At 62.5% G+C, this 25,578-nt stretch overlaps 1 protein-coding gene across 1 annotated transcript in view; it reads left to right on the forward strand.

Moving 5' to 3' along the window:
• The window catches only part of FLNA (filamin A), a gene marked incomplete at its 3' end in the record, with an annotated part of 38,043 nt that extends 12,468 nt beyond the window's left edge, over nucleotides 1–25,575 (forward strand). The window contains exons 11-46 of the mRNA XM_057413496.1: nucleotides 1,687–1,823; nucleotides 2,182–2,375; nucleotides 2,910–3,023; nucleotides 3,270–3,413; nucleotides 3,492–3,615; nucleotides 4,259–4,419; nucleotides 4,749–4,839; nucleotides 4,925–5,094; nucleotides 5,415–5,532; nucleotides 8,496–8,758; nucleotides 9,777–10,374; nucleotides 11,183–11,356; nucleotides 11,492–11,654; nucleotides 12,154–12,314; nucleotides 12,386–12,556; nucleotides 12,788–12,911; nucleotides 13,000–13,156; nucleotides 13,860–14,049; nucleotides 14,201–14,224; nucleotides 14,820–15,067; nucleotides 15,311–15,413; nucleotides 15,592–15,732; nucleotides 15,894–16,022; nucleotides 16,095–16,268; nucleotides 16,703–16,864; nucleotides 17,397–17,600; nucleotides 18,282–18,434; nucleotides 18,543–18,665; nucleotides 18,754–19,020; nucleotides 19,829–19,966; nucleotides 20,134–20,249; nucleotides 22,386–22,518; nucleotides 23,092–23,268; nucleotides 23,713–23,931; nucleotides 24,750–24,965; nucleotides 25,474–25,575. Of these exons, the coding sequence (XP_057269479.1) occupies nucleotides 1,687–1,823; nucleotides 2,182–2,375; nucleotides 2,910–3,023; nucleotides 3,270–3,413; nucleotides 3,492–3,615; nucleotides 4,259–4,419; nucleotides 4,749–4,839; nucleotides 4,925–5,094; nucleotides 5,415–5,532; nucleotides 8,496–8,758; nucleotides 9,777–10,374; nucleotides 11,183–11,356; nucleotides 11,492–11,654; nucleotides 12,154–12,314; nucleotides 12,386–12,556; nucleotides 12,788–12,911; nucleotides 13,000–13,156; nucleotides 13,860–14,049; nucleotides 14,201–14,224; nucleotides 14,820–15,067; nucleotides 15,311–15,413; nucleotides 15,592–15,732; nucleotides 15,894–16,022; nucleotides 16,095–16,268; nucleotides 16,703–16,864; nucleotides 17,397–17,600; nucleotides 18,282–18,434; nucleotides 18,543–18,665; nucleotides 18,754–19,020; nucleotides 19,829–19,966; nucleotides 20,134–20,249; nucleotides 22,386–22,518; nucleotides 23,092–23,268; nucleotides 23,713–23,931; nucleotides 24,750–24,965; nucleotides 25,474–25,575 (6,083 nt within the window). The remainder of the gene's footprint in view (nucleotides 1–1,686; nucleotides 1,824–2,181; nucleotides 2,376–2,909; nucleotides 3,024–3,269; nucleotides 3,414–3,491; nucleotides 3,616–4,258; nucleotides 4,420–4,748; nucleotides 4,840–4,924; nucleotides 5,095–5,414; nucleotides 5,533–8,495; nucleotides 8,759–9,776; nucleotides 10,375–11,182; nucleotides 11,357–11,491; nucleotides 11,655–12,153; nucleotides 12,315–12,385; nucleotides 12,557–12,787; nucleotides 12,912–12,999; nucleotides 13,157–13,859; nucleotides 14,050–14,200; nucleotides 14,225–14,819; nucleotides 15,068–15,310; nucleotides 15,414–15,591; nucleotides 15,733–15,893; nucleotides 16,023–16,094; nucleotides 16,269–16,702; nucleotides 16,865–17,396; nucleotides 17,601–18,281; nucleotides 18,435–18,542; nucleotides 18,666–18,753; nucleotides 19,021–19,828; nucleotides 19,967–20,133; nucleotides 20,250–22,385; nucleotides 22,519–23,091; nucleotides 23,269–23,712; nucleotides 23,932–24,749; nucleotides 24,966–25,473) is intronic.
• Nucleotides 25,576–25,578: the final 3 nt, after the last annotated feature.

Below are 25,578 nucleotides of genomic sequence, written 5' to 3' on the forward strand. Positions count from 1 at the left end.
GTGTGTGCGCACACATGTGTAGGTATGTGCGTGCGTGTGTGTGTGCATACATGTGTGTGCGTGTGTGCGTGCGTGTGTGCACACACATGTGTAGGTATGTGCGTGCGTGTGTGTGTGCATACATGTGTGTGCGTGTGTGCGTGCGTGTGTGTGCGCACACATGTGTAGGTATGTGCGTGCGTGTGTGCATACATGTGTGTGCATGTGTGCGTGCGTGTGTGTGCACACACATGTGTAGGTATGTGCGTGCGTGTGTGTGTGCATACATGTGTGTGCGTGCGTGTGTGTGCGCACACATGTGTAGGTATGTGCGTGCGTGTGTGTGTGCATACATGTGTGTGCGTGTGTGCGTGCGTGTGTGTGCGCACACATGTGTAGGTATGTGCGTGCGTGTGTGTGTGCATACATGTGTGTGCGTGTGTGCGCACACATGTGTAGGTATGTGCGTGTGTGTGCATACATGTGTGTGCGTGTGTGCGTGCGTGTGTGTGCGCACACATGTGTAGGTATGTGCGTGCGTGTGTGCATACATGTGTGTGCGTGTGTGTGCGCGCACATGTGTAGGTATGTGCGTGCGTGTGTGTGTGCATACATGTGTGTGCGTGTGTGCGTGCGTGTGTGTGCGCACACGTGTAGGTATGTGCGTGTGTGTGTGCATACATGTGTAGGTATGTGTGTGCGTGCGTGTGTGTGTGTACACATGTGTAGGTATGTGCGTGTGTGCGCACACATGTGTAGGTATGTGCGTGCGTGTGTGTGCACACATGTGTAGGTATGTGCGTGCGTGTGTGTGTGCATACATGTGTAGGTATGTGCGTGCGTGTGTGTGTGCATACATGTGTAGGTATGTGTGTGCGTGCGTGTGTGTGTGTACACATGTGTGTGCGTGTGTGTGCACGCATGTGTAGGTATGCGCGTGCGTGTGTGTGTGCATACATGTGTAGGTATGTGCGTGCGTGTGTGTGTGCATACATGTGTAGGTATGTGTGTGCGTGCGTGTGTGTGTGTACACATGTGTGTGCGTGTGTGTGCACGCATGTGTAGGTATGCGCGTGCGTGTGTGTGTGCATACATGTGTAGGTATGTGTGTGCATACATGTGTAGGTATGTGTGTGCGTGTGTGTGTGCATACATGTGTAGGTATGTGTGTGCATACATGTGTAGGTATGTGTGTGCGTGTGTGTGTGCATACATGTGTAGTGTGTGTGCATACATGTGTAGTGTGTGTGTGTGCATACATGTGTAGGTAGGTGTGTGTGTGCATGTGTACATGTGTAGGTATGTGTGTGCATACATGTGTAGGTATGTGTGTGCGTGTGTGTGTGCATACATGTATAGGTATGTGTGTGCGTGTGTGTAAATGTACATACATGTATATATGTTTATGTATGTGCATGTACATGTATACACACACGTATGTATGTGCACACGCATGTACACGTATGCACACAACTGTAGGTGTATGTGTACATGTATACATTCATGTAGGTGTATGTGTACATGTATACATTCATGTAGGTGTATGTGTGCATGTATACACGCATGTAGGTGTATGTGTGTACATGTATGCACACATGTATGTGTATGCATGTACACGTGTGGCCACATGTATGTACACATATATACACGTATGTATGTACACGTGTGTTCATGCCCACCTGTGTCCGTGCCCCCGTGTCCCCGCAGCCCCTTCGAGGTGCAGGTGTCCCCCGAGGGGGGCCCCCCCCGGGTGCGCGCGTGGGGCCCGGGGCTGGAGGGCGGCGCCGTGGGGAGCGCGGCCGAGTTCGTGGTGGAGGCCATCGGGGATGACGTCGGCACCCTCGGTGAGGGGGGCGCAGCGGGGGGGGTCAGGGGAGGCTGGGGTCTCAAGGACCCCTTGAGGGTCACATATGGGGGGGGGGACCTGAGGGGTCTGTGGGGTCCTTGAGGGAGGGGGGGCTGTGGCAGGGATTTTGGGGCTCCCCGGGGCTATGTGGGAGGGATCTGGGGGGGTTGGGGCTGATGTGGGCTGGTTTTAGGCTGATTTGGGCTGGTTTTAGGCTGATTTGGGCTGGTTTAGGCTGATTTCTGGCTGATTTTAAGCTGATTTGCCCACATTTGCTGCCCCCCGGCTCCGTCGCCCCCCTGTCCCCGGGGCTGGTTTTGGGGTGCCCCTGACCCCTTCCCCCCCGTTCCCCCCAGGTTTCTCGGTGGAGGGCCCCTCGCAGGCCAAGATCGAGTGCGACGACCGCGGCGACGGCTCCTGCGACGTGCGGTACTGGCCGCAGGAGCCGGGCGCCTACGCCGTGCACGTGCTCTGCGACGGCGACGACATCGCCGGCAGCCCCTTCATGGCCGACATCCGCCCCGCGTCCCGCGACTGCTGCCCCGAGAAGGTGCGGCTCCGCCGGCACCACCCAGACCCATAGGGACCCATAGGGATCCATAGAGATGATAGAGACACATAGAGACCATAGAGACCTATAGAGAACATCGAGACCATAGAGACCTATAGAGACCCATAGGGATCCATAGAGACCCACAGAGACCCATAGGGATCCATAGAGTCAATACACATAGAGATCATAGAGGCCCATGGAGACCATAGAGACCCATAGAGACCTGTAGAGAACATCGAGACAATAGAGACTTATAGAGACCTGTGAAGACCACAGAGACCTATAGAGACCCATAGGGATGCATAGATACCCGTAGGGATACATAGAGACCCATAGGGATCCATAGAGACCCACAGAGACCATAGAGACCTATAGAGACCCATAGGGATGCATAGAGACCCATAGGGATTCATAGAGACCCACAGAGACCATAGAGACCTATAGAGACCCATAAGGATCCATACAGATCATAGTGTCCATGGAGACCCCCACATCCCACCTGCACCCCATAACCCCTGTGCCCCCCCACAGGTCAAGGCCCATGGACCGGGGCTGGAGAAGACCGGGGTGGCCGTGAACAAAGCAGCTGAGTTCACCGTGGATGCCAAGAACGGGGGCAAGGGAGCCCTCAAAGTGCAGATGCAGGTGGGGGACACTGGGGCGCTGGGGTGGTATTTGAGTGCTAGGGGGGTATTTGGGTGCTGGGGGGGATTTGGGTGCTGGGGGGGTATCTGGGTGCTAGGCGGGGATTTGGGTGCTGGGGGGGGATTTGGGTGCTGGGGGGGATTTGGGTGCTGGGGGGGTATCTGGGTGCTAGGCGGGGATTTGGGTGCTGGGGGGGGATTTGGGTGCTGGGGGGGATTTGGGTGCTGACCCCCTGTACCCCTGTAGGACGCGGAGGGGAACCCCGTGGACGTCTCAGTCAAGGACAACGGCAATGGCACCTTCAGCTGCTCCTACGTGCCCAAGCGGCCGCTCAAGCATACGGCAATGGTGTCCTGGGGGGGCGTCAGCATCCCCCAGAGTCCCTTCAGGGTAAGGGGGCGCCCCATAACCTATGGGGGGGTCCTGGGGGGGGTCTCAGGTCTGACCCCCCCCGGTCCCTGTCCATAGGTGGGGGTCGGGGCCGGCAGCCACCCACACAAGGTGAAGGTCTATGGGCCCGGCGTGGCCAAGACGGGGCTCAAGGCACATGAGCCCACCTACTTCACCGTGGACTGCAGCGAGGCCGGGCAGGGTGAGACAGGGGGGCTGTGGGGGGACTGAAGGGCTGTGGGGCTCTATGGGGCACTATAGGGTGCCATGGGGATCTATAGGGCACGCTATGGGGTGTGCTATGGGGCTCTATAGGGCGCTATGGGGCTCTATGGGGAGTGCTGTGGGGCTCTATGGGGAGCTATGGGGCTCTATATGGCACTATGGGGCTCTGTAGGGAGCTTTGGGGTGCACTATGGGTCTCTGTGGGTCTCTGTGGGGTACTATGGGTCACTATGGGGTGCTATGGGTCTCTATGGGGCACTATGGGTCTCTGTGGGGCTCTATAGGGCGGTATGGGGCTCTCTAGGGAGCTGTGGGGCTCTATATGGCACTATGGGGCTCTGTAGGGAGCTTTGGGGTGCACTATGGGTCTCTGTGGGTCTCTGTGGGGTACTATGGGTCACTATGGGGTGCTATGGGTCACTATGGGGCACTATGGGTCTCTGTGGGGCTCTATAGGGCGGTATGGGGCTCTCTAGGGAGCTGTGGGGCTCTATATGGCACTATGGGGCTCTGTAGGGAGCTTTGGGGTGCACTCTGTGTCTGTATGGGGCTCTGTGGGGCACTGTGGGGCTCTATGGGGCACCATGGGACGCAGGGGTTCAGCGCGCTGCGCCCCCCAGGCGATGTGAGCATCGGGATCAAGTGTGCGCCGGGCGTTGTGGGCCCGGCCGAGGCCGACGTCGACTTCGACATCATCCGCAACGACAACGACACCTTCACGGTGCGCTACACCCCCTGCGGCGCCGGCGCGTACACCATCATGGTGCTCTTCGGAGACCAGGTCAGCGGGGGCTGCTCCTGCAGCCAGGGCGCTGGTTCTGGGCTCCAAAGGGCTGCTGTTGGGGTCCGGAGCACCGACACTGAGGCCAGAGCGCTGATATTGGGGTGCTGGGTGCGGGATTTGGGGTCTGAAGCACTGATTTGGGGTACAAGACGCTGTTTTGGGTGCTGGTTTGGAGCACAGGGCACTGGTTTGGGCTGTTTGGTACTGCTTTGGTGCTGGTTTGATGCCGGTGTGGGGTGCAGGGCACTGGTTGGTGTTGGTTTGGTGCCGGTTTGGGGCTGTTTGGGGCTGGTTTTGGTCCCAAACCCTGATCCCGCTCCCCCCAGGCCACCCCCAGCAGCCCCATCCGGATCAAGGTGGATCCCTCGCACGACGCCAGCAAAGTGAAGGCGGAGGGGCCCGGCCTGAGCCGCTCCGGTGAGCACGGGGCGGGGGGGGGATGGACCGGGGGGTCCCGGGGGGGGTTTGGGGAGCCCCCTGACCCCCCCGCCGTGCCCCCCAGGGGTGGAGCTGGGGAAGCCGACGCAGTTCACGGTGAACGCCAAGGGCGGGGGGCGCGGGGCCCTCGAGGTGCAGGTGACGGGAACGGGCAAGGGGGACGCCGTGAAGGACCTGGAGCTCATCGACAACCTCGACGGGACCCACACGGTCAAGTACACCCCGGTGCAGCAGGTACGGCCCCATAGACACCCCCAAACCACCCTGGTGCAGCAGGTACGGCCCCATAGACACCCCCAAACCACCCCGGTGCAGCAGGTACGGCCCCATAGACACCCCCAAACCACCCCGGTGCAGCAGGTACGGCCCCATAGACACCCCCAAACCACCCCGGTGCAGCAGGTACAACCCCATAGAGACCCCCAAACCACCCCAGTGCAGCAGGCACAGCCCCATAGACTCCCCTGCACCCCCAAACCTCCTATTGCCATGGGGGAACTCCCCCATGGGGGGGCCATGGGGCACCCCCTGAGCCTCCCCTTGTCCTCCCCCAGGGTAACTTGGGGGTCGCAGTGACCTATGGGGGCGACCCCATCCCCAAGAGCCCCTTCACCGTGGGGGTGGCCCCAGGCGTGGACCTGAGCAAGATCAAGGTCTCAGGCCTGGATGAGAGTAAGTGGGGGGGGGGGGGGGGGGGGGGGGGGGGGGGGCGGAGGGGAGGCAAACCCCATTTACGGGTGGGGCAATTGGGGAGCTGGGGATGGGGGGAGGGTGGGGACCCCGATTTTGGGGTAGGAGCGGCCTTTGGAGGTGGGAGTGATGATGGGGGGAGAAATGGGGCCTCCCTCCCCATAGATGATGTGGGGGGGCGGGTTGGGGCAGGATGCAGCCCCCCCCTTCATGGTGCAGCCCTTGTTTTGGGGTTAATCCCGCCCATTTGGGGGCTCATTCCCCCCCTGTTTTGGGGTCCATCCTGCTCTGTGGGTACAGCTCTATTTTGGGGTTAATCACCCCATTTTGGGTCTAATTTCCCCCCGCATTTCCGGGTCCATCCCAATCTGTGGGTACAGCTCTATTTTGGGGTAAATCCTGCCCCATTTGGGGGTTAATCCTCCTCATTTTGGGGTTAATCCCCCCCATTTTCGATCTCATTTCCCCCTGTTTTGGGATCCATCCCTATCTGTGGGTAGAGCTCTATTTTGGGGTTAATCCCCCTTGTTTTGGTGTCCATCCCCCCCATTTTGGTGTCCCTCCCCCCCATTTTGGGGTCCTTCCCCCTCACTTTGGGGTCAATCTCCCCCATTTCGGGGTCAGTCTCCCCCATTTTGGTGTCCCTCCCCCCCATTTTGGGGTCCTTCCCCCCCCATTTCGGGGTCAGTCTCCCCCATTTCGGGGTCAGTCTCCCCCATTTTGGTGTCCCTCCCCCCCATTTTGGGGTCCTTCCCCCCCCATTTTGGGGTCAGTCTCCCCCATTTCGGGGTCAGTCTCCCCCATTTTGGTGTCCCTCCCCCCATTTTGGGGTCAGTCTCCCCCATTTCGGGGTCAGTCATTTTGGGGTCAATCTCCCCCATTTTGGGGTCAGTCTCCCCCATTTTGGTGTCCCTCCCCCCCATTTTGGGGTCCTTCCCCCCCCATTTTGGGGTCAGTCTCCCCCATTTCGGGGTCAGTCTCCCCCATTTTGGTGTCCCTCCCCCCCATTTTGGGGTCAGTCTCCCCCATTTCGGGGTCAGTCCCCCCCATTTTGGGGTCAATCTCCCCCATTTTGGGGTCAGTCTCCCCCATTTTGGTGTCCCTCCCCCCCATTTTGGGGTCAATCTCCCCCATTTTGAGGTCAGTCCCCCCCATTTCGGGGTCAATCTCCCCCATTTCGGGGTCAGTCTCCCCCATTTCGGGGTCAGTCCCCCCCATTTCGGGGTCAGTCTTCCCCATTTCGGGGTCAGTCTCCCCCATTTTGGGGTCAATCTCCCCCATTTCGGGGTCAGTCTCCCCCATTTTGGGGTCAATCTCCCCCATTTCGGGGTCAGTCCCCCCCATTTCGGGGTCAGTCTCCCCCATTTCGGGGTCAGTCTCCCCCATTTTGGGGTCCTTCCCCCCCCATTTTGGGGTCAGTCCCCCCCATTTTGGGGTCAGTCTCCCCCATTTCGGGGTCAGTCCCCCCCATTTCAGGGTCAGTCTCCCCCATTTCGGGGTCAGTCTCCCCCATTTTGGGGTCCTTCCCCCCCCATTTTGGGGTCAGTCTCCCCCATTTTGGGGTCAGTCCCCCCCATTTCGGGGTCAGTCTCCCCCATTTCGGGGTCAGTCTCCCCCATTTTGGGGTCCTTCCCCCCCCATTTTGGGGTCAGTCCCCCCCATTTCGGGGTCACTCTCCCCCATTTTGGGGTCAGTCTCCCCCATTTTGGGGTCAGTCCCCCCCATTTCGGGGTCAGTCTCCCCCATTTTGGTGTCCCTCCCCCCATTTTGGGGTCAGTCCCCCCATTTCGGGGTCAGTCCCCCCATTTCGGGGTCAATCTCCCCCATTTTGGGGTCAGTCTCCCCCATTTTGGGGTCAGTCCCCCCCATTTCGGGGTCAATCTCCCCCATTTTGGGGTCAGTCCCCGCCATTTCGGGGTCAATCTCCCCCATTTTGGGGTCAGTCCCCCCATTTTGGGGTCCTTCCCCCCCATTTCGGGGTCAGTCCCCCCCATTTTGGGGTCAGTCTCCCCCATTTTGGGGTCAGTCTCCCCCATTTTGGGGTCCTTCCCCCCCCATTTCGGGGTCAGTCTCCCCCATTTTGGGGTCAGTCTCCCCCATTTTGGGGTCAATCTCCCCCATTTCGGGGTCAGTCCCCCCCATTTCGGGGTCAGTCTCCCCCATTTCGGGGTCAGTCTCCCCCATTTTGGGGTCCTTCCCCCCCCATTTTGGGGTCAGTCCCCCCCATTTTGGGGTCAGTCTCCCCCATTTCGGGGTCAGTCCCCCCCATTTCAGGGTCAGTCTCCCCCATTTCGGGGTCAGTCTCCCCCATTTTGGGGTCCTTCCCCCCCCATTTTGGGGTCAGTCTCCCCCATTTTGGGGTCAGTCCCCCCCATTTCGGGGTCAGTCTCCCCCATTTCGGGGTCAGTCTCCCCCATTTTGGGGTCCTTCCCCCCCCATTTTGGGGTCAGTCCCCCCCATTTCGGGGTCAATCTCCCCCATTTTGGGGTCAGTCTCCCCCATTTTGGGGTCAGTCCCCCCCATTTCGGGGTCAGTCTCCCCCATTTTGGTGTCCCTCCCCCCCATTTTGGGGTCAGTCCCCCCCATTTCGGGGTCAGTCCCCCCCATTTCGGGGTCAATCTCCCCCATTTTGGGGTCAGTCTCCCCCATTTTGGGGTCAGTCCCCCCCATTTCGGGGTCAATCTCCCCCATTTTGGGGTCAGTCCCCGCCATTTCGGGGTCAATCTCCCCCATTTTGGGGTCAGTCCCCCCCATTTTGGGGTCCTTCCCCCCCCATTTCGGGGTCAGTCCCCCCCATTTTGGGGTCAGTCTCCCCCATTTTGGGGTCAGTCTCCCCCATTTTGGGGTCCTTCCCCCCCCATTTCGGGGTCAGTCTCCCCCATTTTGGGGTCAGTCCCCCCCATTTCGGGGTCAGTCTCCCCCATTTCGGTGTCTCCCCCCCGCAGCACCGGAAGTGGGCCGGGAGCAGGAGGTTCTCGTGCAGTGGCGCGGGGCCGGCGGCGGCGGCCGCGTGGGGGCGCGCTTGAGCGGCCCCTCCCGCCAGGGGGCGCCCTGCGCCGTGGAGCCCGGCCCGGACGGCGCCAGCCTCGTGCGCTTCGTCCCGCGGCACGAGGGCGCCCACGAGCTCGAGCTCACGTACGAGGGCGCCGCCGTCCCCGGGAGCCCCTTCCCCATCCGGGCAGTGCCCGCGGCACCGGACCCCAGCAAGGTGGGGGAGGGGGGTGGGGGATGGGATGGGGATGGGGATGGGGATGGGGATGGGATGGGAATGGGGATGGGGATGGGAATGGGGATGGGGATGGGGATGGGGATGGGGATGGGGATGGGAATGGGAGAGGGGATGGGGATGGGATGGGAATGGGAGAGGGGATGGGGATGGGGATGGGAATGGGAGAGGGGATGGGGATGGGGATGGGGATGGGGATGGGAATGGGAGAGGGGATGGGAATGGGGATGGGGATGGGATGGGAATGGGAGAGGGGATGGGGATGGGGATGGGAATGGGAGAGGGGATGGGGATGGGGATGGGGATGGGGATGGGAATGGGAGAGGGGATGGGGATGGGGATGGGGATGGGGATGGGAGAGGGGATGGGGATGGGAATGGGAATGGGAGAGGGGATGGGGATGGGGATGGGATGGGAATGGGAATGGGAGAGGGGATGGGGATGGGGATGGGAATGGGAGAGGGGATGGGGATGGGGATGGGGGAGGGGATGGGGATGGGGATGGGGGAGGGGATGGGGATGTGAGAGGGGATGGGGATGGGGATGGGGGAGGGGATGGGAGGGGGATGGAGGATGGGATGGGAATGGGAGAGGGGATGGGGATGGGGGAGGGGATGGGAGGGGGATGGAGGATGGGATGGGAATGGGAGAGGGGATGGGGATGGGGGATGCAATGGGAATGGGAGAGGGGATGGGGGAGGGGATGGGATGGGGATGGGGACACCCGGGCACCCCCCCTATGGTGGGGAATGGGAGCGCTCAGCCCTGAGCAGCCCCTGCAGTGGGCAGTGGGGACCCCCCTCAAACAATCCCTGCAGTGGGGAATGGGGACCACAAAACCTCCCTGCACACACAGACACCCCTTACGGGCTCCTAAACACCCCCAAATACCTGCAGCAGCAAGCAATGGGGACCCCAAAACACCAACGGGGCTCTAAAAGGGGCTCCCTGTGCCCGTGCCCCCTCTATGACACATCCTCCACTCCCCACCCTCCCCCAGGTGCGCGCCTTCGGGCCAGGGCTACAGGGGGGGCTGCCGGGGGTCCCAGCGCCCTTCACCATCGACACCAAAGGCGCCGGCACCGGGGGCCTGGGGCTGACGGTGGAGGGGCCCTGCGAGGCCAAGATCGAGTGCGTGGACAACGGCGACGGGACCTGCTCCGTGTCCTACCTGCCCACCGAGCCCGGCGACTACAACATCAACATCCTCTTCGCCGGCGCCCACGTGCCAGGGTCCCCGTTCCGCGCCCCGGTGCGAGCCCCCTTCGACGCCTCCAAGGTGACGTGCTCCGGCCCGGGGCTGGAGGGGGCCACGGCCGGGCAGGCCGGGCACTTCCGAGTGGACTGCAGCCGCGCCGGCAGCGCCGAGCTCACCATCGGCATCGCCTCGGAGGCGGGCGCCCGCGCCGAGGTGCGCGTGGAGGACAACGGCGACGGCACCTACACCATCGCCTACACCCCACTGAGCCCCGGCGTCTACACCATCACCGTGGAGTACGGCGGGCAGCCCGTGCCGCACTTCCCCAGCAAGGTCCGCGTGGAGCCCGCCGTGGACACGGCCGGGGTCAAGGTCTATGGGCCCGGAGTGGAGGGAGAAGGTGAGAGAGGGGTGCGGGGGTGACAGCGATGGGCACCAAGACAGCACCCATCAATGGGCACCAACACAGCACCCATCAGTGGACACCAGCACAGCACCCATCTATGAGCACCAAAACAGCACCCATCGGTGGGCAACAACACAGCACCCATTGTTGAGCACCAGCCAACACAGCACCCATAGGTGGGCACTTAACACAGCACCCACTGATGGGCACCAACACAGCACCCATCGGTGGGCACCAACACGACACCCATCGATGGGCACCAACACAGCACCCATCGGTGGGCACCAACACAGCACCCATCAGTGGACACCAACACAGCACCCATCTATGAGCACCAACACAGCACCCATCGGTGGGCACCAACACAGCACCCATCGGTGGGCACCAACACAGCACCCATCAGTGGACACCAACACAGCACCCATCTATGAGCACCAACACAGCACCCATCGGTGGGCACCAACACAGCACCCATCGGTGGGCACCAGCCAACACAGCACCCATCGGTGGGCACTAACACAGTACCCACTGATGGGCACCAACACAGCACCCATCGGTGGGCACCAACACAACACCCATCGATGGGCACCAACACAACACCTATGGTGTCCCCAATGGACCCCAACATTGATTGACACCCGCACAGCACCCATTGATGATTGACACCCACACAGCACCCATCGATGGACCCCAGCACAGCACCCATCGATGATTGACACCCGCAGAGCACCCATCAATGGACCCCAGCACAGCACCCATTGGTGGTGGACCCCATCACAGCTCCCGTTCTCTCCCCATCCAGGCGTGTTCCGGGAGGCGGTGACCGAGTTCGATGTGGACGCCCGGGCGCTCACCAAGGTGGGGGGGCCCCACGTGAAGACGCGGGTGTGCAACCCCTCCGGGAACGTCACCGAGACCTTCGTGGAGGACCGGGGCGACGGCACCTACCACGTGGAGTACACCCCCTATGAGGAGGGTGAGCGGGGAGGTGGCCCCACAGTGTCCCTATGGCTATGTGGGGGTCGCCCCGCTGTGTCCCTATGGCCATGGAGGGATGCCCCCATTGTGTTCCCTATGGCCATGAGGTGACGTCCCTATGGGGTGCCCCCAGGCCTGCACACGGTGGACGTGAGCTACGCCGGGAGCCCGGTGCCCCACAGCCCCTTCCGCGTCCCCGTCACCGAGGGCTGTGATCCCGCGCGCGTCCGCGTCCATGGGCCCGGCCTGCAGAGTGGCACCACCAACCAGCCCAACCGCTTCACCGTGGAGACCCGGTGAGGGCCCCATAGCACCCACAGCCTGACCATGGTCACCCCACAGCACCCACAGCCTGTCCATTGCTGCCTCACTGCCTGACCATGGTCACCCCACAGCACCCACAGCCTGTCCATGGGTGCCTCACAGCCTGACCGTGGGGCGCCCCATAGCACCCACAGCCTGCTCATAGGCACCCCACAGCACCCACAGCCTGCCCACGGTACCCCATAGCACCCACAGTCTGACCGTGGGGTGCCCCATAGCACCCACAGCCTGTTCATGGGCACCCCACAGCACCCACGGCCTGCCTATGGGTACCCCACAGCACCCACAGGCTGTCCTGGGTCCCCCAAGTCATCCCTGTACCCCAAAGTCATCCTGTCCCTGATACACCCCAGGACATCCTCGTACCCCACATCCTGCCCCTGCTGCCCCCCAAGTCACCCCCAAACCCCTTCCCCCCCCCCCATGGTGGGGTTTGGAGGTGCCCCTGACCCCCATCTCCCCACCCCCCAGGGGGGCTGGCACGGGGGGGCTGGGCCTGGCCGTGGAGGGCCCCTCGGAGGCCAAGATGTCGTGCACGGACAACAAGGACGGGAGCTGCTCCGTCGAGTACATCCCCTACGAGCCAGGCACCTACAGCCTCAACGTCACCTATGGCGGCCACCAGGTCCCTGGTGAGCACCAGGGGGGTCAGCGCGGCGGTGGGGCCCCCCCCGTGCCCCATGGCTCATGGTACCCCCCATAGGGAGCCCATTCAAGGTGCCGGTGACGGACGTGGTGGACGCAGCCAAGGTGAAATGTGTGGGGCCGGGGCTGACGCCGGGTGCTGTCAGGGCCAACGTGCCCCAGAGCTTCACTGTGGACACCAGCAAGGCCGGGGTGGCCCCCCTGGATGTGAAGGTGCAGGGACCCAAAGGTAAAGGGGGGAGCACCCAAGGGAGGGGGGCTCAGAGGGGTTGGGGTGCTCCTGGTGCAAGGGATGGGGGTAAAGGGTGTCCTGTGGGTGGTGGGGTGCGGGGGGCATCCCATGCATGGCGTTGGGGTGCCCATGTGGCCTCTTGGGGTGCCTCCAGGGGGTCTCTGGGTGTCCCATAAGGTGCGGTGGGCCCCCCCCAGTGCCCCCCTGACCCCCGTGCCCCCCCCATAGGTGTAGTGGAGCCAGTGGAGGTGGCAGACAACGGGGACGGGACCCAGCGCGTCAGCTACGTCCCGAGCCGCGAGGGGCCCTACAGCATCTCCGTGCGCTACGGCGACGAGGAGGTGCCCCGCAGGTACTGGGGGGGGACATGGGCATGGGGGGGCCACAGGGGAGGACCGGGGTGGGGGCTCTGCTCTGACCCCCCATGGTGTTCCCCCAAGCCCGTTCAAGGTGAAGGCGCTGCCCACCCATGACGCCAGCAAGGTGAAGGCGAGCGGCCCGGGGCTCAACACCACGGGTGTCCCGGCCAGCCTGCCCGTGGAGTTCACCATCGACGCCAAGGACGCGGGCGAGGGGCTCCTGGCCGTGCAGATCACTGTGAGGGATGGGGGGGCACTGGGGGGGCATGGGGGGGAGCCCATAGTGCTGTACAGGGGTCTCTGGGTGCCATGGGTGATGCGCAAGGTGCTATGGGTGATGGGTGCCATGGGTGATGCGCAAGGTGCTATGGGTGATGGGTGCCATGGGTGATGCTCACAGTACCATGGGTGATGCTCACAGTACCATGAGTGATGCCATGGGTGATTCACATGGTGCCATGGGTGATGCTCACGGTGCCGTGGGTGATGCCATGGGCGATGTACATGGTGCCGTGGGTGATGCTCACAGTGCCATGGGTGATGCTCACGGTGCCATGAGTGATGCCGTGGGTGATGCCAGGGGTGATGTACATGGGTGATGCTCACAGTGCCATGGGTGATGCTCACGGTGCCATGAGTGATGCCGTGGGTGATGCCAGGGGTGATGTACATGGGTGATGCCAGGGGTGATGTACATGGGTGATGCTCACGGTGCCATGGGTGATGCTCACGGTGCCATGAGTGATGCCGTGGGTGATGCCAGGGGTGATGTACATGGGTGATGCCAGGGGTGATGTACATGGGTGATGCTCACGGTGCCATGGGTGATGCACCCTGTTTGGGCACCAGGGGCATCCCAGCGGATGCTCAGTGCTGAGGCCTGGGGCTGGCTGTGCACCGGCTCCCGCCCTCCCTCCCACCCCATTCCCGCTGTCCCGCAGGATCCCGAGGGGAAGCCCAAGAAGGCGTCGATCCGGGACAACCAGGACGGGACGTACACGGTGTCCTACGTGCCGGACATGACCGGGCGCTACACCATCCTCATCAAGTACGGGGGGGACGAGATCCCCTACTCCCCGTACCGCATCCGCGCCGTGCCCGCCGGCGACGCCAGCAAGTGCACCGTCACCGGTACGCGAGCACCGGGCTCAGCACCACCCGCAGCGGGGGAGGGCTATGGGGGGATCTGGCAGGGCCTCACGTGTGTTTCACTGATTTCTTGCTTCTCTGCCCCCCCCACGCCCGCCCCACATCCCCCCCCCCCTCCCCCCCACTGCTGTAGTCTCCATCGGAGGTCACGGCTTAGGTAAGCTCATTGCATGGCTCGCTTGGCGTCGGGGTGCATGCGTGACCCCCCCTGCACCCCCAAAGTGCCCCCAGCCCTTGGGGGCACCCCCTTTTCTCCCCAGACAGCAATGAGGGTCCCCCCGCAGCCAATCAGGGCTCGACTTCGGGGGGTCCAAGCCTTGTTTGAGATGGAGGGGTCCCCCCCAGCTGCTTCAAGGACAGGGACCCACTGTTGTAGTGGGGGGAGTGTCCCCCCCACCTCATTCACTTTGGGGGGGCCCTCTTGGTGCAGTTGGAGGCAATGAGCTGGGGTGTGCCTTTGTACCCCCCCTCCCCATGGCACGACTGGAGCATCCCCATGCTCAGCCCATAAGGGGTACCCAGGACTCAGTTTGGGGGTGTATGGGGGGGGGTACAGGCAATGGGGCAATGAGCTGGGGGTGCCTCAATAACCCTCATTACCCCCCCCCCTCCCCATGGCACGAGTGGAGCATCCCCATGCTCAGCCCATGGGGGGTACCCAGGGCTCAGTTTGTGGGCTCTGGAGGCCCACAATGGGGTGACCTCCCCTGTCAATGGGGCCCTCAATCACCCCCACCCCCCCCATCCCACAGGGGCCGGTCTGGGCCCCACAATCCAGCTGGGGGAGGAGACGGTGATCACGGTGGACGCGAAGGCGGCGGGCAAGGGGAAGGTGACGTGCAGCGTCTGCACCCCCGACGGCTCCGAGGCCGACGTGGACGTGGTGGAGAACGCGGACGGGACCTTCGACATCTTCTACACCGCGCCACAGCCCGGCAAGTACGTGATCTGTGTGCGCTTCGGCGGCGAGCACATCCCCAACAGCCCCTTCCAGGTCATGGTGAGTGTGGGGCTGGCAGGGGTGGGCAGGGATGGGGAGGGATGGGGAGGGGTGGGCAGGGATAGGCAGGGATGGGCAGGAATTGGGGTAGGGATGGGGAGGGAATGACGGGAGTCAGGAAGAGGACAAGAAGGGACATGGAAGGGGGTTGGGCAGGGGATGGGCAGGGTGGGAGGGGGCACAGGGTGGGGACAGGGCCCAGTTGGGGGTCCCGGTGCCCAATGCAGTTCCCCCCTGGCGCAGGCGACAGAGCGGGCGCTGCTAGGGGTGAACGGGCTGGACATGGCCGGGCTGCGCCCCTTCGACCTCGTCATCCCCTTCACCATCAAGAAGGGCGAGATCACTGGTGAGGGGGGGGCACCCCAAAGCCATGCGGGTCTATGGGGGCCCCTCCCATTGCCCAGGGTCCTCAACACCCACCTGGGGTCCTCCTGGGGGTCCCCACCCCTTCCCCAAGTCCTCCCCAAGCAATGGGGCACCCATGCGTGCCCGCAGCCCCCCCAGTGACCCCCCTTTCCCCCCAGGGGAGGTGCGGATGCCCTCGGGCAAGGTGGCCAAGCCAGACATCACCGACAACAAGGACGGGACGGTGACGGTTCGGTTCGCGCCCAGCGAGGCCGGGCTGCACGAGATGGACATCCGCTACGAGAGCATGCACATCCCAGGTGGGGGCCGGGGGGGCTTTGAGGGCACCCTCCTGAAGCATCCCAGCACCGCGGCTCCCCACATCCCACCCCGTATCCATGGCAACCACCAGCATCCTCCGTGGCACTGGGGGGGGTGTCTCCTGCCCCCCAACACCCCCTTTGTGTGTGTGTCCCCGCAGGCAGCCCCCTTCAGTTCTATGTGGACTACGTGAACAGCGGCCACGTCACCGCCTACGGCCCTGGCCTCATCCACGGCACCGTGAACAAACCAGCCTCCTTCACCGTCAACACCAAGGACGCCGGCGAGGGTGAGCCCACGGGGTGCCTCCCCAGCACCCACGAGCACCTGGGCCCCCCCTCACTGCTGCCGCCCCCCCCAGGAGGGCTGTCGCTGGCCGTGGAGGGGCCCTCCAAGGCGGAGCTGAGCTGCACGGACAACCAGGACGGGACGTGCAGCGTCTCCTACCTGCCCGTGCTGCCCGGGGACTACAGCATCGTGGTCAAGTACAACGAGAAGCACATCCCCGGGAGCCCCTTCACCGCCCGCATCACCGGTACCCGGCAGCGGGGCGCCATGGGGGCGATGAGGGGCAATGGGGGGCAATGGGAGGCGATGGGGGGCAATGGGAGGCAATGGGGGGCGATGGGAGGCGATGGGGGGCAATGGGAGGCAATGGGGTGCAATGGGAGGCAATGAGATGCAATGGGGGGCAATGGGAGGCAATGAGATGCAATGGGAGGCAATGGGTTGCAATGGGAGGCAATAGGATGCAAGAGGATGCAATAGGGTGCAATGGGACGCAATGGGGTGCAATGGGAGGTGGTGGAACACCATGGGAGTCAATGGGTTGCATTGGGAGGCAATGGGATGCAGTGGGATGCAATGGGAGGCAGTGGGATGCAATGGGATACAATGGGGTGCAATGGGAGGCAATGGGAGTCAATGGTTGCCATGGGGGCCATGGCGCTCACCCACTACCCACCGCAGGTGACGACAGCCTGCGCCTGTCCCACCTCAAGGTGGGCGCCTCAGCCGACATCCCCCTGGACCTGGGTGAGACCGACCTGAGCCAGCTCACGGCGGCCGTCACCGCGCCCTCGGGCCGCAAGGAGCCCTGCCAGCTCAAGCGCCTGCGCAACGGGCACATCGGTGCGGGGGGGGGACAGGGCCCGGTACTTGCTGCTGGGTCACGGGGGGAGCAGCCACAGCTGCTGGCCCCCATACCCCATATGCTATATCCCTGTATCCCCATATACTGTATCCCCATATACCCATACTTCATATCCCCATACCCCCATATCCCTGTATCCCCATATCCTATATCCTATATCCAGTTATCCCCGTATACTGTATCTCCATATACCCATACTTCATATCCCCATACCCCCATATCCTATATCCCGTTATCCCCATATACTGTATCTCCATATACCCATACTTCATATCCCCATACCCCCATATCCCTGTATCCCCATATCCCATACCCCATATCCCTGTATCCCCCTACCCCATATCCCCATATCTCCATATCCCCGCACCCCCATATCCCCATACCCCTATATCCCCATACCCATCCCCATACCCCCATATCCCCATACCCCCATATCCCTGCACCCCCATATCCCCGTACCCCTGCATCCCCCCGTACCCCATTCCCTCATGGCTGCCCCGTGCCCCGCAGGGATCTCCTTCGTGCCGCAGGAGGTGGGGGAGCACCTGGTGCACGTGCTGCGGGGGGGGCAGCCTCTGCCGCGCAGCCCCATCGCCGTCACCATCAGCCAGGCAGAGCTGGGCGACGCCGCCCGCGTGCGTGTGGCAGGGCCGGGCCTGCGCGAGGGCCGCACCTTCGAGCCCACCCACTTCACCATCGACACCCGCGATGCCGGTACCTGCACCCCCCCATGGCACCCATAGCACCCGTGGCATCCTGATAGCACCCAGAGCGTCCCCAGAACACCCCCAGAGCACCCATGGCATCCTGATAGCACCCAGAGCATCCCCATAGCACCCATGGCATCCTGATAGCACCCAGAGTGTCCCCAGAACACCCCCAGAGCACCCATGGCATCCTGATAGCACCCAGAGCGTCCCCAGAACACCCCCAGAGCACCCATGGCATCCTGATAGCACCCAGAGCATCCCCATAGCACCCATGGCATCCTGATAGCACCCAGAGTGTCCCCAGAACACCCCCAGAGCACCCATGGTATCCTGATAGCACCCAGAGCATCCCCAGAGCACCCGTAGCACCCATAGCATCCCCATAGCACCTGTAGCATCCCCTGACCCCCCATAGCACCCATAGCATCCCCATAGCATCCCCTGATGCCCCTCATTACACCCATAGCACTTCCTGACCCCCCATAGCATCCCCATTGCACCCATGCACTTCACCACTGATACCCACGATGCAAGTACCAGCCCCTGACCGCCCCATAGCACCCCTCCACCACAATGTCCCCATCACCCGCCAGCCCTGACCCCCCTCCCTCTGGCCCCATCACAACCAGGGGGTGTCACATGCCTGGGAGGGGGTCCCTGTTAACCCCCCCGTGCCCCATGGTAGGGTATGGGGGGCTGAGCCTGTCCATCGAGGGCCCCAGCAAGGTGGACATCACCACGGAGGAGCTGGAGGACGGGACGTGCCGTGTCTCCTACTGCCCCACGGAGCCCGGCAACTACATCATCTCGCTCAAGTTCGGCGACCAGCACGTGCCCGGTGCGCCCCAGCGATGGGGGGGGTCTATGGGGTGTCTATGTGGTCTATGAGGGGGTCTATGTGGTCTGTGGAATCTATGGGGTGTCTGACGCCCCGCTGGACCCCCAGGGAGCCCGTTCTCAGTGAAGGTGACAGGCGAGGGCCGGATGAAGGAGAGCATCACGCGCCGGCGCCGTGCCCCCCCCGAGGCCACCGTGGGCTCTGCCTGCGACCTCAGCCTCAAGGTGCCCGGTGAGTGATGAGGGGGGGCCCAGGGGGTCCTATGGGGGGGACCCCAAGGACAAATGGAGAGACCTTAAGGACCCCCCCGTCCCCGCAGAGCTGAGCGAGCACGAGGTGACGGCGCTGGTCACGGGCCCCTCGGGGCAGGCGGTGGCGGCGCAGGCGCTGGAGGGCGAGGGCGGCGCCTACAGCATCCGGTTCGTGCCGGCCGAGACCGGGGTGCACTCGGTCAGCGTGAAGGACCGGGGCCAGCACGTGCCGGGCAGCCCCTTCCAGTTCACCGTGGGGCCGCTGGGTGAAGGCGGCGCGCACAAGGTCCGAGCGGGGGGACCCGGCCTAGAGCGCGCCGAGGCAGGGGTGCCAGGTGAGCGGGGGGGCCCCAACAGTGACACAGACACCCCTAAACCTGAGAGAACCCCCCCTAAACCTGATAGTGCTACACCTGAACCTGAAGAGATACACCTAAACCTTATATACACTTAAACTGATGCAGATACACCTAAACCTGATAGAGATACACCTGAACCTGAGACAGGTACACCTAAACGTGAGACAAATACACCTGAACCTGAAGAGATACACCTAAACCTTATATACACTTAAACTGATGCAGATACACCTAAACCTGATAGAGATACACCTGAACCTGAGACAGGTACACCTAAACATGAGACAAATACACCTGAACCTGAAGAGATACACCTAAACCTTATATACACTTAAACTGATGCAGATACACCTAAACCTGATAGTGCTACACCTGAACCTGAAGAGATACACCTAAACCTTATATACACTTAAACTGATGCAGATACACCTAAACCTGATAGAGATACACCTGAACCTGAGACAGGTACACCTAAACGTGAGACAAATACACCTGAACCTGAGAGAGATACACCTAAACCTTATATACACCAGAACTGATACAGATACACCTAAACCTGATAGCCCCCTAAACGTGACCCACACCCCTTAAACATGACCCAGAGCCCCCAGACCTGACCCAGAGCCTCCAAATCCTCTCCGAGCGTCCCCAAAGCCCACTGCAGCTCCCCCTGCATCCCTCCCATCCCCTCCTGGCCTGCCCCCATATCCCACGCACTGGGTTACGTCTGGGGGGCGTCTCAGCCCTTTGGGGCTCCCTGACCCCCCTCTTCGTGCCCCCCCAGCCGAGTTCAGCATCTGGACGCGGGAGGCGGGCGCCGGGGGCCTCTCCATCGCCGTGGAGGGCCCGAGCAAGGCCGAGATCGCCTTCGAGGACCGCAAGGACGGCTCCTGCGGCGTCTCCTACGTGGTGCAGGAGCCGGGTACGGCCGCGGAGGGGCACGGGGGCCCTGGCGCAGTAACCGCGTGCGGACACGAGGCGGCGCTGCTGAGGCGGCACAAAACGAGCTCGGGGGGGGCTCTGTGTAGGGGACCTACAGGGGTACATGGGGACCCCCCAGCCCGGTGCCACGTCCCGGTGTCCCCGCAGGTGACTACGAGGTGTCGGTGAAGTTCAACGAGGAGCACATCCCCGAGAGCCCGTTCGTGGTGGCGGCGGCGGCGCCCTGCGATGCTGCTCGGCGCCTCACTGTTTCTAGCCTTCAGGTGAGGCACCGGGAGAAACCCCCCCCAGCACCGGGGGCGGCAGGGCCAGCGCCGGGGGGGACACGGAGAGGGACTGGGGGGCTAGAGGGGTCTGAGGCAGATATGGAGCCAGATAGGGGGGTTATGGGGGGTCCGAGGGGGATATGGAGCCAGATAGGGGGGTTATGGGGGGTCCGAGGGGGATATGGAGCCAGGTAGGGGGGGTTAGGGGGGTCTGAGGGGGATATGGAGCCAGGTAGGGGGGTTAGGGGGGTCTGAGGGGGATATGGAGCCAGATAGGGGGGGTTAGGGGGGCCCGAGGGGGATATGGAGCCAGATAGGGGGGGTTAGGGGGGTCTGAGGGGGATATGGAGCCAGGTAGGGGGGGTTAGGGGGGTCTGAGGGGGATATGGAGCCAGGTAGGGGGGGTTAGGGGGGTCTGAGGAGGATATGGAGCCAGATAGGGGGGTTATGGGGGGTCCGAGGGGGATATGGAGCCAGGTAGGGGGGGTTAGGGGGGTCTGAGGGGGATATGGAGCCAGATAGGGGGGGTTAGGGGGGCCCGAGGGGGATATGGAGCCAGATAGGGGGGGTTAGGGGGGTCTGAGGGGGATATGGAGCCAGGTAGGGGGGGTTAGGGGGGTCTGAGGGGGATATGGAGCCAGGTAGGGGTGGTAACGTGGGACGGACGGGCATATGGAGCCAGATAGGGGGGTTATGGGGGGTCCGAGGGGGATATGGAGCCAGGTAGGGGGGGTTAGGGGGGTCTGAGGGGGATATGGAGCCAGATAGGGGGGGTTAGGGGGGCCCGAGGGGGATATGGAGCCAGATAGGGGGGTTATGGGGGGTCCGAGGGGGATATGGAGCCAGGTTAGGGGGGTCTGAGGGGGATATGGAGCCAGATAGGGGGGGTTAGGGGGGCCCGAGGGGGATATGGAGCCAGATGGGGGGGTTAGGGGGGTCTGAGGGGGATATGGAGCCAGGTAGGGGGGGTTAGGGGGGCCCAAGGGGGATATGGAGCCAGGTTAGGGGGGTCTGAGGGGGATATGGAGCCAGATAGAGGGGTTATGGGGGGTCCAAGGGGGATATGGAGACAAATAGTGGGGTTTAGGGGGGTCTAAGCAGCACAATGGAGCCAAATGGGGGAGGGGTAGGCAGTCTAAGGGAGGTATGGAATCAGATAGGGAAGTAGGTCCAAGGGGGATATGGAGCCGTATAGGGGTGTTTAGGGGGTCTAAGCGACAATGGAGCCAAACAGGGAGGTTTATGGGGATATGGAGCCTATAGGAGGATTTAGGATGTGTCTCAGGGGGATAATGGAGCCACATAGAGGGGTTCAGGGGGCTCAAGGGGGTCTTAGGGGGATAATGGAGCTGTATAGGGGGGTCTCAGGGGGTATGAGGTGGTAGTGGAGCCGTATAGAGGGATTTAGAGGGATTTAAGGGGGTTTCAGGGGGAAAATGGAGCCACATCAGGGAGTTTAGGGGGACAGTGGAGGCACGGAGCAGGGTTAGGAGGGTTTGGGGTGCTTTTAGGGTCATCCTAGCCCCATAGTGGGGCTTAGTGGGGTTTGGGGCACAGCAGAGCCTCAGTCAGGTCCGGGGGGGCTGGAGCTGGTTTTGGGGTCCCTGCGCTGGCCAGGCTGCCCCACCCCCAAACCGGGGGGTTCCCTGGGGGTTTCTCTCGTGTCTCTTTTAAAGGCTATTAACAGCCCCACCCCCACTTTGGGGGTCACCCTGGGGCTGGGGGAGTCTTAGTGGGAGTGAGCGGCCCCCCAAACCCCCCCTGCACCCCCAAAGCGGGACCGGGGTCCCCCACTCGCTCCCACTAAGCCCCCCAGCCCCATAAGGTAAGTGGGGTATGGAGGGGGTCCCGACACCCCCAAACCTTGGGGCACCTCGAAAACGGGGTGAGTTCCCCTCCCCCCACGTTATTTGGGGTGAGGATTTGGGGGTGTCACCTCCCTGGGGTGATTAATTTGCACCCCAGGTTTTGGGGTGCAGCTGCCCCCATCCTACTGGGGGGGGTTAAACCCCTTTAAGCTGGGGTTTGATGCTGGGGGGGGCAATGCCAGGTTCTATCCCCCTGCCCCCGCACTTGGGGGTGCCCCCCCGTTTGGGGGTGCCCCCCCCCCGCTGACGGTCTGTGCCCCCCCAGGAATCAGGGCTCAAGGTTCACCAACCCGCGTCCTTCGCCGTGAGCCTCAATGGGGCCAAGGGCGCGCTGGACGCCAAAGTGCACAGCCCCTCGGGGGCGCTGGAGGAGTGCCACATCACCGAGGTCACCGAAGGTGAGGGCCCCCCCGGGCCCCACAATGGGCTTGCCCAAACCCCTCTGCCCTCCGCTGCGGCTGAACCACTTCTGGCTCATGGGGTGGGGGGACAGCCCCTGTGGGCTGGAGGGAGGATTTAGGGCCCCCCCCTGAACTTTAGGAGGGGGATTTTGGGGTCTCCCCCACTTTAGGAGCTCCCTCAAGCCCTGTTCGTTTGGTCTGGGGGTCCCCGGGGGGTGTTAGGTTCACTGATGTCTATGCGGTCTCATTGATGTCTGTGGAGTTTCTTTGATGTCTATGGGGTTTCACTGGTGTCTATGTTGTTTCATTGATATCTATGGGGGCTCCCTGATATCTATGGGGTCCCTTGATGTCTATGGGGTACATTGATGTCTATGGGGTCCCTGACCCCATTGCCCCCAGGCAAGCACACCGTGTGGTTAATCCCACTGGTCCATTGTTGTCTATGGGGTCCGTTGATGTCTATGGCATTCGCTGATGTCTGTGGGGTCCATTGATGTCTATGGGGTCTCAGTGGTGTCTGTGGGGTCCATTGCTGTCTATGGGATCCCTGACCCCCTTGCCCCCCAGACAAGTACGCCGTGCGCTTCATCCCGCGGGAGAACGGGGTCTATTCCATCGACGTCAAGTTCGAGGGCTCGCACATCCCCGGGAGCCCCTTCAAGGTGCGCGTGGGGGAGCCGGGCCAGGCCGGGGACCCGGGGCTCGTGTCCGCCTACGGCCCGGGCCTGGAGGGCGGCACCACAGGTAGGGGCCGCGCGGGGGAGCTGGGGGGTCCAGCCGGGCTCTATGGGGGGTCTGGGGGCTCCCTAGGGGTTCGGGGCGCTGCGGCCTCATAGCGGTCCTCATGCAGCTGGGGCCCTCTGTGTGGTTTCGGGGTGTCTCATTGTGATTCAGGATGGTTTGGGGCTGCTTGGGTGCTGGTTTTGGGGTTGTTTGGGGCAGTTTTGGGGCTGTTTCAGGCAGTTTGGGGGCTGTTTGGGTGCTGGTTCTCGGGCAGTTTCGGGTTGTTTGGGGCAGTTTTGGGGCTGTTTCAGGCAGTTTGGGGGCTGTTTGGGTGCTGGTTCTCGGGCAGTTTCGGGTTGTTTGGGGCAGTTTTGGGGCTGTTTCAGGCAGTTTGGGGGCTGTTTGGGTCAGTTCGGGGCTGCCTGGGGCTGGTTCCGGGGTCCCTCACTGCGTTTGCCCCCCCAGGCTCCCCAGCAGAGTTCGTGGTGAACACGTGCAAGGCGGGCCCGGGGGCTCTGGCCGTCACCATCGAGGGCCCGTCCAAGGTGAAGATGGAGTGCAGGGAGTGCGCCGAGGGCTACCGCGTGTGCTACACCCCCATGGCCCCCGGCAGCTACCTCATCTCCATCAAGTTCGGGGGCCCCCACCACATCGTGGGCAGCCCCTTCAAGGCCAAGATCACCGGTAACGAGAGGCTGAGGGGGGGTAACGGGTGGGGTTTGGGGTGCAAGGGGCGGGTTTGGGGGGTTTGGTCGGTTTTGGGGTGATTTGGGCAGTGTTGGGGTACAGTGAGCACTGTTGGGGTGCATTGGGGCAGGTTTGGGGCAGGTTTGGGTTCGTTTGGGTCACTTGGCTCCGTTTGGGTCAGTTTTGGGTGGTTTGGGTCACTTTTGGCTCAGTTTGGGTCAGTTTGGCTCAGTGTGGCTCAGTTTTGGCTTGGTTTGGCTCAGTTTGGGTCATTTTGGCTCAGTTTGGCTCAGTTTGGGTCAGTTTTGGGTGGTTTGGGTCAGTTTTGGCTCAGTTTGCGTCAGTTTGAGTCAATTTGGCTCAGTTTGGGTCAGGTTTGGGTCAGTTTTGGCTCAGTTTGGGTCAGTTTGGCTCAGTGTGGCTCAGTTTTGGCTTGGTTTGGCTCAGTTTTGGCTCAGTTTGGGTCATTTTGGCTCAGTTTGGGTCAGTTTTGTGTGGTTTGGGTCAGTTTTGGCTCAGTTTGGGTCAGTTTGAGTCAATTTGGCTCAGTTTGGGTCAGGTTTGGTCATTTTGGCTCAGTTCGGCTCAGTTTTGGGTGGTTTGGGTCAGTTTTGGCTCAGTTTGGGTCAGTTTGAGTCAATTTGGCTCAGTTTGGGTCAGGTTTGGTCATTTTGGCTCAGTTCGGCTCAGTTTTGGGTGGTTTGGGTCAGTTTTGGCTCAGTTTGGGTCAGTTTGAGTCAATTTGGCTCAGTTTGGGTCAGGTTTGGTCATTTTGGCTCAGTTTTGGTCACTATGGGGTGCTCTGCCCCCCCCAGGCCCGCGCCTCGTGAGCAGCCACAGCCTCCGCGAGAGCTCCTCGGTGCTGGTGGACACCGGCGGGGGGGCCGCAGCCGCAGCAGCCGTGGGGGGGGCCCCCCCCGGAGCTGCCCCCCCGGGCTCGGACGCCGGGCGCGTGGTGGCCAAAGGGCTGGGGCTCAGCAAAGCCTTCGTGGGGCAGAAGAACAGCTTCAGCCTGGACTGCAGCCGCGCCGGTGCGGGCCCCCCCATGGCAAACCATGGGTGATACCCCCCCAGGGACCCTCCCATGGCACCCCCATGGGTGATACCCACCCCAGAGACCCCCCCCATGGGTGATACCCACCCCAGTGATCCCCCCTATGGCTGATACCCTCTATAATTGCCCCTCTCATGGGTGATACAACCATGGGACCCCCCCAATGACACCCCCAGGGACCCCCCTGGGTCATCCCGCCCCACTGGCACCCCCCAATGCCCCTCCCATGGGGTGGTACCCCTGTGTGAGCCCCCAGTGACCTCCCTCCATAGGTGATACACCCCCCTCGGGACCCCCCCAATGACCCCCTCATAGGTGACACCCTCCCTCCAACACCCCCACCCACTGCCAGCCCCCAAGAGCCCCCCTGAGCCCTCCTTTTGGGGGTGGGGGAGCTGCTTTTTGGGGGGTCTCAGCTCCTGTTTTGGGGGGCGGTTCTGAATGGCACAAGTGTGTCTTCCCCCACTGACACCCCCATTCCATAGGGAACAACATGCTGCTGGTGGGGGTGCAGGGCCCGCGCTGCCCCTGCGAGGAGATCGTGGTGAAGCACCTGGGGAACCAGCTCTACAACGTCAGCTACGTCCTGC

This window comes from Pezoporus wallicus, unplaced genomic scaffold, assembly GCF_028554395.1.
Source record: "Pezoporus wallicus isolate ANWC-B61680 ecotype Strahan unplaced genomic scaffold, APGP_CSIRO_Pwel_v1 contig_14176, whole genome shotgun sequence".
NCBI classification, from domain to species: Eukaryota; Metazoa; Chordata; class Aves; order Psittaciformes; family Psittacidae; genus Pezoporus; species Pezoporus wallicus.